The sequence below is a fragment of the Phalaenopsis equestris genome, unplaced genomic scaffold (genome assembly GCF_001263595.1).
Source record: "Phalaenopsis equestris unplaced genomic scaffold, ASM126359v1 Scaffold000359, whole genome shotgun sequence".
NCBI classification, from domain to species: domain Eukaryota; kingdom Viridiplantae; phylum Streptophyta; class Magnoliopsida; order Asparagales; family Orchidaceae; genus Phalaenopsis; species Phalaenopsis equestris.
Window position 1 is genome coordinate 84,599 of NW_018164801.1, and position 12,672 is coordinate 97,270.

General features: G+C 33.0%; 1 protein-coding gene across 1 annotated transcript in view; it reads right to left on the reverse strand.

Moving 5' to 3' along the window:
• Window positions 1-3,366: 3,366 nt before the first annotated feature.
• Window positions 3,367-12,672, reverse strand: part of LOC110026275 — a 21,248-nt gene continuing 11,942 nt past the window's right edge. Inside the window, exons 2-3 of the mRNA XM_020727157.1 lie at window positions 4,147-4,355; window positions 3,367-3,779 (exon numbers count right to left, since the gene is read on the reverse strand). Coding sequence (XP_020582816.1) covers window positions 3,515-3,779; window positions 4,147-4,355 — 474 coding nt within the window. The 3' untranslated portion in view covers window positions 3,367-3,514. The remainder of the gene's footprint in view (window positions 3,780-4,146; window positions 4,356-12,672) is intronic.

Genomic DNA, 12,672 nt, shown 5'->3' on the forward strand with positions numbered 1-12,672 from the left:
TTTATATGGGCACAGTTGTTGAAATTAAAAAAACATTTAATGTGTATTGACATGCACACAACCCATTTTCTATGTGTTTTTTTTTACTTTTACGCCACTCAAATCCTTCACATCACATTAAGAATGTCCTCCTTTAACTTATAAGAAGTGAAATAAACCTTTTCATGCATGTAGTTAAAGAGGGTATTTATGTAAAAATTGAAGTGCATTTGTTGAATATGTAATTAGAGGCACCACACATTTCTTATGGATTTATACATCAAACTTTATCATAACACTCAAATATTTAACATCACATGAAAAATATATCATTTTAATAAATTTTTTATAAGTGAAAAGCACCTTTTTATGTATAGGATTTATATAAACCTTACCTTAATAATTACATTTATAAACACTAATTATAAACACCTTGGTGCTATAAACCTTAAAAAGGTGTTTTTTTTACTTATAAAAACTAGTTAAAATGATATTTTTTCATGTGATGTTAAATATTGGAGTGTTATGATATGAAATGCATAAGAATTGTGTGGTATGCGAGTAAACTTCCTTTAATTTTCTCTGAACTGTCAAAAGACATTTTTGCCCATATTTGTCATGTCCTTTGACCTTAAATATAAATTCAAAGTTAGTAGTAGAAGTAGAAACCTTTGAGGCAAATATTGGCTAAAAGTTGAGTTTTTTTTGTATTTATTCCGCTCAAAATTTTAATCTCACGTAAAAAATACCACTATTTTGACTTTTAAAATGTGAAATGTGCTTTTTCATGAATAAATGTTATAAACGTAAAAAATTACATGAGAATTCAATGGTATGTGTCAAACATACACAATAAGCTCTAGTGTCAAACATACACAATTAGTTCTTTAAATTTGCCTCAAGATTCAAGTTTGACTCTGAATTTTGTCTATATATAATAATAATAATAATAATAATAATAGAGTGATTTTCATTTATATGGGAACAGTTGATGCAATTAAAAAACATTTAATGTGTATTCTCATGCACACAACCCATTTTCTATGTGTTTACTTTTTTTACTTTTATGCCACTCAAATGCATAAGAGTTTTGTTGTATGCGTGTAAACTTCCTTTAAACTTACCTACAACTTGAATTTTTGCCGATATTTGTCATCTCCTTTGACCTTGAATATAAATTCAAAGTTAGTAGTAGAAGTAGAAACTTTTGAGGCAAATATTGGCTAAAAGTTTAGTTTTTTTTGTATTTATTCCGCTCAAAATTTTAATCTCACGTAAAAAATACCACTATTTTGAGTTTTAAAATGTGAAATGTGCTTTTTCATGAATAAATGTTATAAACGTAAAAAATTACATGAGAATTCAATGGTATGTGTCAAACATACACAATAAGCTCTTTACATTTGCCTCAAGATTCAAGTTTGACTATAAATTGTGTCTATATATATATATATATAAAACTGGAAATAGTTATATAATCATTTCATAAAATATTATAATATTTTTAAAAATAATTATTAACCCGATATCCTTAAAAGACGTATGAATTTGTTAAAAATGCATAGGCGATAGTTATTTGTTTACAAATACAAGTTAATAATCATATATTTTGAAGTGTATAACTATAAATTAATTATTTTGTTCATAATTTATGCATATATATTTATGTAATAAGATTACATAACATATCAAGAATGGCCAAAGTTCCATTCAACAAATAATGCATGATGGTCCATCAAATAAACAAAATAATTGGAGAAAGGGCCAAATGCTGTTAGTGTAGGAACAAAGACAAAAAATGTGGGAGTCAAACAATGAAAGATGATTTTACATAAACACCACTTAAATTCCTAAATATTTACATATGTTAAACCAAAAGTTCAATCTTTATGTAAAAAATTAGTTAGGTGTTAGATATATAAATACATAGGAATTGAATGCAATGTATGTAAATGCCCATATGATCAAATTTCATGATGCGGAAACTCTTTGGTGGCACAATGGATAAAGAGATAAACAGTCGAATGAGAGCATGTAAATTAAAATATGTGAACAATCATCTATGGTTATTTCAAACATGTATTCAAGGGAGTCATTCGACAATAGTAAACTAAAAATTGACCACTAAGAATCAAAAAATATATCGAGTCATTTACACAGATACCATACGATCCCTGTATTTACATATCTAACACTTTAATATTTGCATCCACAACGCTCGAATCATTAATATCACATAAAAAAGCCTCACTATCACCTGCTTTTAAGAAGTTGAACCATTTCATGCATAGGTTTATCAGATCAAAATGTTATAAATGTACAGTGAAGTTGCTAACAACTCCTCAAACTTTGGTAAAGAAGCGAGGTTCTATGTAACTTGATGCCAATCCAAAAACTAATTTGCATTCTTGCAAATCATCAAGCTTTCCCAATATGTTCCAGTAGTAGACCAATCTAAAAGTTAATGTTGAGCCTTCCTCATCCTGCTATCGCCTTTGACCTCATCGCTAATGGCCATTATCCAAATCAACCACCTCTCTTTCTCCACTCTCTCTCTCTAACTCACTCTCTCTCATTATCTCTACTCTCTTTTCTTCTTCTCTAACTGCTCATGAGCAAATTTGGAATCTCTCTGCGAACACTCAATATCTTATGCGCAATGGACTTAAGAAAATGCATTGAGGTAGGCCAGTGCGTCGGGCAAATTTCTTACAAAATTGCGTCGTGGCGGCCTTAAAGTGTGTATTTTGAGTAATTTTGAATAATGAAAATAAGAATAGTATAGCAAGACTAAAAGAGACTAGAGTTCTAAAATTTCTTACTCCAAAAAATATGAAACTCAGGATGCTCTTCACTAGCCCTTGGCTTTGATGGGTTCACTCCGGCAAGTTCAACTCTTTACCGGCCGAGTGGACTTGATCCAGGCGAATCCAACTATACTTTCAACATATTAGATGGGGTCAAATGGGGCTCATATTGAAGGCAGTTGAAAGAACTGTATGAGACTCATGCCAACATCCAGTTTTCTAGAATATGATTAGTGCTCACCAAAGTCAAGTCCAATCAACTATATTGATAAGGGTTAATCAAGGTAGATTTTGGCCAATAAGGAAATGACCAATGTTAAAAAACTGTTTTGAGCTGTTCACGCCCCTTTCTATTTCACTATGCCACTTTTACACCGCATGAATCCCTAATCCATGTAAAGACTCATCTATAGAATCACATCTGAGTGTTAATATTATAATTGCTTTTGGTTTATATATATATATATATATATATATTACCAGCAGAAAACAGAAGGGAATAAAAACTGGTTGACGTACAAAGCAAAAGATGATGTAATGAAAAGTTCATTATAACGAGTTTTATTGCAAAACATTTGGTATCCAAGTAAAAAAAAAAAAAAAACTAGCACTAACCTGAAATAATTTAGTACAAATTATACGATAAAACATGGAAGGAAGCAATAATATATACCCTTTTTATAGGTGACAATACCTTAGTGTTTTAAATTATAGTGATTTGGTTGAGCTCATTTGTAACCAGTTATTCCAATGCTTGAATTCACACGTTCAGTTTTCCGAGCAGTCTGATTCAGCGCCTTCGCAAAGTACATATAATAGTACACATTAAGCACCATGGTGAAAACCACAAATACTGCTCCGGCTATAAAGACTCCTTTGCGCAGTGAAGCGCAGGTCCAGTTCTGCACATAGATTACATGCCTATACTTAGTGTGATAGGCGTTCTTTGTTGCTCCAGCAATCAGACATGACTCAGCTATCAGGAAAGTTAGCCTGCCATAATTTTTGTACAAGTTATTACCACGGAAAGAAATTAAAGTACAAAGTAAAGTATATAGCTGGGATTTTAAAAAAAATGAGACATCTACATAAAAAGTGCACAATTCTTATGTATTCATATCTCACGCCTAAATTTTCATATTTATACACATAGCACTAAAATCTTTAATATCACATTAAAAAAAGCACTATTATCATTTTTTAAAAGTGGAATACACCTACTCATGCACAGGTTTAAAGCACCCAAGTGTTATGTATGTAAATATGAAAATTTAGGAGTGAGATGTGAAAATACAAAAGAATTGTGCTGCTGCGTATGTAAATTTCCCAAAAAAAATGAGAATCTAGGATATTCACTCACCATGAAGAAGCAAAATAAATAATGGTCCAAGCTCTGTTACTACCAGGAGCCAACGGTCGGCCGAAGCACATGCACTTTGTGATACCCATGAGAAGAGCTTGGTTGGAAAAGAGGAACAAGAAAGCTCCGACTCCATAACCCGTTGCAATATCCGAATCATAAACACAATAGGTTATATTATGGTTTGAGATATCCGTAATTACCTTACCCTGTCATGCAACATAAAATTGTTTTGAAGACGAGCATTCTTGCTGAAAAACTAAGAAAAACATTAAAGAATAACAAGGAACAAACAGAGCATATCATGCAATCGCAATAAAAAGAATACACTAAAACAGTAAGGGCCCGTTTGGCATTATTTTTGTTTCTTGTTTTTTTTGCCTTTATTTTTAAAAATACATTTTGGTTGATATAACTTTTATATGTTTTTGTTTTATGTTTTAAAGACAAATCAACTATTTTTAAAAAATATGCAAAACAGTTAAAAGATATTTTGAGTGTTCTTAAAAATAACTAGCTCAATCCAACATGTCTTAATTTAAATCAAAACATACAAAATAAAATAAAAACAAAAATAAAGATCACCCAAACAGTTCCTAAAATACTAATACAAACAGAACCTAAAGGTCTGTTTGGGGCAGTTACAGCTTATTAAAAAACTATTGCACAATAGTTGTACTAGAAAGCTGTACGGGGAAGCTATGTGTTTGTTCGTTTTGAGTAGTTGTGCAGCAACTGTTTATGAAAAAACATCTTTCTGCCCCAGTACTATTGTGTTGCTTATAACAGAATCAATACTGGTTGTCAATCTCAAAATCTAATTATTCATACGACTAAAAATAACTAACAAAACAACTTTCAGGATATAGTAAACTCTACATGATTAAATAAAAACTCTTAAAATCTTCAACACCTCACAAAAAAAAGAAAATGAATACATACCACAATTTTTATGTATTTACATACCTAACACTAAAACTTTGATATTTACCCTTGGCGTCATAATCCTAGGCACAAAAAGCTGTATTTACATTTTGTGGTGTAAATGATCTGAGTTGCTTGCATGTAAGTGTTAGACATGTAAATACATAAGAATGGTGTGGTATGTATGTAAATGCCCCAAAAAATATGCCATCAACAAATGGAAAAGGGGTGGATGCTGGGACTTTGCTCGGTTAGGAAAACAGCAGCTGGGAATAATCTGAGGCTTCGGTTCACTTGGGATCAAGTGGGATAAGGGTTGGAAGGAGTTTGTTGTTAGAGGAAGACAATGTTGGGACGGGAGACTCACGGGTCTGTGAGGGGGATGAGTTGGGGCACAGTTGCAGCTGGGCTTCGGTTTGAAGGGAGGCAGGATACGTGAGCATAGAGGCGAGCTGGGTTTAAACTGTGGGGAACGAGGGAGAAGAGGGTTGCGTGAGAGAGGAGAAGGGCACACCAGTCTTTGGTTGCGAAAAAAAAAATGTGGGCCCGCGGCCCGCATTTAGATGACATTTTTCCAAAACGTGATTGCACCGCAATATTTAAATGCTCCTTACTGTGTTTTCGCACAACATCGCAGCTAAAAAGCTGCACCAAACGCACCCGTAAGTCTATTCCAATAATCTAATATATGTATTGCAATGTTTACTGAACCGCAACAGCAAGCTAATACTGCTAACACTTTCCTTGATTAAATAAATAAACAATATCTTTTAAAATCAATAATTATTTACACTTGCTTAAAACAACACAAAATCAAGCTACCCGCACACCATTTCCAAAATCCCGTTCTAATTTCACAATTAATAAATATAATACATTGAAAGATACATGATCCATAACATTTTCATGACCCAAAGAAGTTATATAATCCATTACCCTTTATTCACAGAACGTAAAACTAAGCTATCCGCACACCATTTCCTCAATCTTCCTCTATTTTAACAATTAACATATTGAAGACAATCAAAGAGATATGATCCAAAACATTTTCATGACCCAATGATAGTAAGACCAAAACACCTAGGAATCACGACCTTTTAAGACATATTTTTAAGGAAAGGCAAACCTTCGAATCTTCTCCATCATCATACCAAATGCTTTTGCTTCTTCCTTCCCATACACAACTCTGCATATTTCGACATCGGACAGTTTACAAACAGAGCACCGAAAACATTGCTATTTACAAATCTAGCACCCTCTTTCATCCATTTTTCAAATTCTCACTCAAATATCAAAATTCAAAATAAAACTCCAACCCATATTTTTCGTGTTTATCAAATTCTCAATGGTTCGATCGTGGCAAGCGTGAATACATCGGTTCAGTAGTTCAAAAATACCACATGGATGTTAGATTTTGCAAATAGATATGTTTCGGGTGCTATGTATGTAATTATCCCTTCAACAAATGCATGGCTTCAAACTCAGGAAGGTTACTTCATTGTAGTCTATTTAAGAAACCTATCCCTATATTAAGAAGTGGCGACGACTTCTTTCTTGCATCAACCACTGTACATCATCTTCAAATTAAAGATAACCATTAACAATGATCAATAACATAAAAATTATATGGGGTTCAATTTGCAAATTCAACAAGATTGAAAAATTCAGTGTAATCAAATGAGACATGATTCATTTAAAAATTTAGTTTTGCCAATATATTTCACCAAATTTAAATATCAACACATAGAAGATATCATCTAAATAGTGAAATGACAATTAACCAATCCAACACCTAATACCACACAAACAGAATCAAGCTTAATCGATGATCATCAAATGCATCAATAATATATTAATAAATCGATGATTATCAGATGCATCAGTACATAAGGTCTTCAAGTTGAAGATGGTGCTATTGATTGTGATTTATGATATAAAAATGTTGATCAAGTTTTAGCAGTTCATATGATAATTTAATTATTCGCCAACCATGTAAAAAATATAAAAATGAAGATACAATACATTGAAGATCTCTTAAAATCATAATTTTGCCCATATATTTTCCGAGTCAAACTCCTCAATACATGCAAGATGACATCAACCAATCGTGCACTTAGTTCAAGCATTCTTGTAAGACAACAAACAAATAAAAGAGAGATTGCAATCATGCATGCAACTAACTTGAATGATATAAAAGAGAATGTGCAATTGTTATCTTGCATTTGAAGATGCTAACATTGAAATGTTGGAGCGCAAATCAATCAAATTACATTGATATCAAAGAATTAAATTGGAAATCAAAAATTAAAAATAGTTGCGAGTGACCACTACAAAATATAATAAATTACATGAAAAACGAGTATAATAGAGATGCCTATCAAAAAGATTCAAAATTAGATATCAGAATAGATTTTGCGAATTACATGATTTTGATAGCTTCTGAAGTGGCAAATTGCAACACAAAAAACAGAAGAGTCCACAAAATTAACAGAAGCAAACGAAGAGTAACAGATATATAATTTTAAAAAATATAACTGTTATTAGAAAAAAGTTAAAAGATTAAATGATACCTATGCATGGCCCTTTAATATCATGGATGCATTATAGAAGAGTGAAATAATAACATAGCTTCTCATACTAAGGATAAAAAAAAATAAGTGCTAAACAGGATCGATATTGTAGGATAATATCATAAGACGGGTGGCAAACTCTATAAAAACTTCATTTAGATAGGACATTCTATACAGATAAATTTTGCACTAAGGAAGAGAATGACACAAAAATTTAGTGCAACATAAATAACAGTGTGATTAAAGGGTGATAAATTAAGATAAAGTTGAGCATATATAATTATTGTCAATAGAATATAAAAGGTAAAAACCAAAGAAACCCTTTCTAAGGATAAGCAGGAAGAATTAGATATACTACATTAGAAAAAAAGAATTAATAAAATATGTTATACGCACACAATTTTGGAAATTATGGGTCTGTTATTATATTTGAGGGGAGACTTATTCTCTCTTAATTATCCATTATTTTGTTTTATTTCTTTCCTTTTTATCATGACGATTTGAATTTCCCTCTAATTGTAAGAGTCTTAGTATGAGTATATATATAAGGGCTAATTTTATTGAAATAGATTAGATACATAGAGGTTGTATGAGAGGACCCAAAAAAAGGTGCCCTACCCATACGATATATATATATATATATATTAGTTATTTGCTTAAAAAAAATTAGAGACCTTTATTCTCCAAAAATCTATACGGTATCAGAGCTCGGAAAGGAACCCTAACTTCTAGGTGAGGGACTTCGGGAATTTGATCGATAATGTAGACATGTATCAGGAACTATATCTGCTCGCTAGGACTCCCATTTTGAAAGAACGGTTCCATCATTCACAATCATTTGAGTCAAAGATTGTATCTACGTATGTTTCTCATGAGAGACAAGTTAAGTTATCACATTTTTGTCTTGAGGATCATAACTTCTAATAAATTAAAAAATTATATCCACATTTGTTTATCAATAAAAAACTTGGTTCTTTTCAGTGAGAAACTTGCCAACTTTCTAAACACATTGAACAGACATACCCATGCCTGAAATATAAACCAACAAATCACTTCTCCATAATTCATATTGATATCTGAGGGTCATCAAAAAATAAAAAAAATACAAATGAGACTAGGTTGTTTATCACCTTCATTGATGATCACACCAAAACCACTTTGACATTTCTCATGAAGAAAAAATCTAAAAATGCCACCAAACTTTAAACCTTCCACAAGATGATCATCACTCCATTTCAGAGCAAAATTTACATTCTCAAAACTGATAATGCAAAAGACTACAACAACTCCACTCTCAGTCCTTGACTATCCAAAAAAAAAAGCATCATTCATATAAGCTCTTGTGTTGACACGGCTCAACAAAATATTGTGGCTAAGAGAAAGAACAACCATCTTCTCGAAGTGGCCCGTTCAATTCTATTCACTAACAATGTACTCAAACACTTCTGGCAGGATCTTATTCTCACATTCACTTTCTCATAAACCAGATGACTAATAGAGTGCTAAACTTTAACAAACCTCTCAACACCCTCATATTCAGTCATTGACCTCTAACTTGCAACTAAAATTTTTGGTTGCATCACATTTGTTCATCGATATCAATTACATCAGACCAAATATGATCCCAGGATAATCACATGTATTTTTGTATACTATTATTCAAATTAAAAGGGGGTATAAATGCTACTCTCTAGAAAAACAAAAATTTTACAACTCTATGGATGTCACATTCTTTCAAAATCAACTAATATACCATTAAGAGGGAGAGTTAGAAAGAATATCAGATTTGGGGAACCATTCAGGAATCTCAAGCTCACCCCTTTATATTCTTGATAAACCCACTCTTGTCCCCACTATCACAATCAACTTGAAAATGAACCTACTACTACACTAAGTACTCTCACAGATCTCACCAAAAATCAAGAACTCCGTGTAAAATGAGGAATGCAAATCACCGGAACCAACTCCAAATACACCAAGTATTTACACAGAGGTTGAGTCAACCCACATGTTACTGCTCTTATGTATGGGTAAATTCGGTGATATGGAGAAGTAAAAAACAAGTGATTATTTCTAGAAGCAACACAGAATCAGAGTACAGAACACTCGCCTTCGAAATCTATGAAGAGATTTGGATTTCAAAATTGTTAATGATACTTGGGGTGTACCTCCAATAGGCCTATACAGATGTTTTATAACGGACAAACAACTATCAATATTTTCAAGAATCCAATATATCATGACAAGACCAAACAAATTGAAGTTGATAAACACTTTATCTTTAAAAAGGTTAATGGGGGGAATGATACAGTTAAGCCACATCCGAACACACCAACAAGTTGTCAATGTCTTCACCAAAGTCCTTCCTTTAAGCATCTTTTCGAAGTTCAATACCAAGCTTGGTCTCTATAATATTTATGACCCAGCTTGAGCGAGCGTTTAGAAATATAAGAAGATCAAGTTTTCCCTCTTTCTTCATCGTGTGGGTCGGCCACTAGATTCCTAAATAGGGAAGACTCGTTGGGGTTAATTTAAGAAACACTTGATTAGTCTATTTCCTTCCTATTCTATGTTATTTTATTTTATTTCAGAATTATTTACTTCCCTAATCTAGGATATATATATTTGGTAAGTTTGTAAATAATGATAGAATGATTTCCCTATATATGTACCCTACTTATGAATAACGAAATCAACTCTCTTCTCATCCAAAAACCTGCTTTCACTAGAGTGAAGTAGAATATTATAGAGAAGTGCACCATCAATTTTATCATCATTAAAGGTTTCATCTATAAGGCAACTTAAAAGGTAATTCTCCAGTATGTTTATCACTTTATACTTACTAGTCCTTCATTATGAGAGAATAATAGTCATTATAAAATGTATCAACAGTACTACTTTTTAAAAATAGAGAATATAATTCTTATTAAGAAGTCATATGCTAGTGGCACTCTCCCCTTGATTGTGCATCTCTGGGTCCAACAAGAAAATAAAAAGATTAATCATGCACATCATTTTAAACTACAAAATATAAAAATATAAACAAATTGAAAACCTTCTACCTCTTTCATGTTTGATCTTGTCAAGAAACAATAAGTATAGTAGCTCAGGTTGAATTGCCTACATTCAAGGAGGTTAAGAGCTCGTCACCCACAAGAGTACTGGGACATGAATAGTCATTCATAGAAAGCCATATAAACTAATTCCTATTCTTATGGCTGAACAATGGTTGCAATGCCTAAAACAGATGCGGAAGATGTTGTTGACTATTGAACATCAAACAAGTTCACTGCTAAGAACGCAAATCGCTTTCTGAGACTCACAGGGGATTGTATAAAGGGAGAGTGATGTTGTTTGGCCCACGTAATGCTACATCACCACGATGAAAATGAATGCATACTCGGGGATTTCTAGGACAACATTTTAAGATGGTTCCAAGAAGAGCATAAAAATTATCCCAAATATGGCGAGAAGTTGTTAGATATGCATCAGGTAAGGAATCAAAGATAGGAGGCACCACCTAGTGAGAGAAAAGGTGGTCCTTTAAAGGCTCATACAAAGCAACAACAATCAAGTCACATGAAGTGAATGTCTAACCTACAACAATGTAGTCCGGAGGTCAAATATCAGAGAGCCGAAAACATGCTAGCTAATTGTCGGCACTAAAAGAAAGTTAAAAGAAAGTTTGGGGGGTCGCCTGTAAGAAGCTGTCGGCAGCCGGAATTGAAATCTCATCGCCTGCTTCGGAAGTACGTTTTAATTTGCGTATATATATGTATATAATTTTAGAAAAATATGAAATCAAACTGACCTCATATTTTTCATAGTTTAAATGAAAGAGCACTCTACCTCAAATCCTGTATCTACCCCGAGGGATAAACACAAGACTTGAGGATGAGACTCGATCAAATAAACTAAGAAAACATGACATCCATTTGGGTCTGCGAAACCATTTTATTTGCCGACAAATTCCCCTATTTAATACAAATAATTAAATAGGATTTATTTTAAGCTGGGTTCGGAAAAGCTTCATATAAGGGCAAGCCCCTATAGTTAATTACATCTTAAATGACCTAGGTCACCTAAGAAAACTCTCGATAAAAATCAGGGAATAATGTCTTCAAAGAAGTCAAAAGGATAGGACTTTACAACGAAATCGGACAAAGAGGTGTGAAGGGGGAAAAGCTCAAATCTGGAACATTGTTGAGGAATCCAGATGAAGAGAAACTAGGGGAGGCCACAGATCCTGAGGAGAACCTCAGTGACTTCCCAGTCTATCTTATGGTTTGGCTCCAATTTTGAGAAGATTTTATTAAAGTATTTTGTCCTGCCATTTCTATTTAATTAGGGTTTATATTTGCGTGACAGGGCCACACAAATTGCCTAGAAAATATGAAGGTTTATGTCGTATCGGACGACAACCTCGGAACCTAGAACGAGTTTAGGGCTTAAATCGTACAGCAGAGCTATACGAATGCCTAAAGAAAAGGTGGAGGATTTACGTTGCGCTAGGCAAACAACCTCGAAATCCTATGGATTGTTGTTTAATTTCTAGGAAAATGAATGGTTTTGTTGGGGAAGACATGTTATGCTGTTGAAGATGGTCGTGCTGCCCACCGCGCTAGCTCCAAACTCCCCGACTTGACGAGTTTAAGTTTTCTAGGGCGTCCAGTTATAGTGTTAAATCAAACGGCCCTATGGTTGTAGTCTTCTAAACATCCTACGCAAAAAGGAAACATGCTTGAAGTTATATAATGTAAAGTGTACAACGCAGGAGCAAATAATAGAATGCACGTGGAACAGTAGTAGGCAAAGAACAAGAGCAGTATAACATGTTATAGCAAGTAGAAACATGAATAATATAACATGCTGTACGGTACGGTAGCAGGTAGAAACATAAATGGTATAACATGCTGTATAAGAAAAGCAGTAGCAGGTAGAAATAGAAATGGTATAACATATTGTATAAGAAGAGTAGTAGCAGGTAGAAACAGGAAAATTAATTGCTGTAAAATGTAAAGCAAACCTGTAC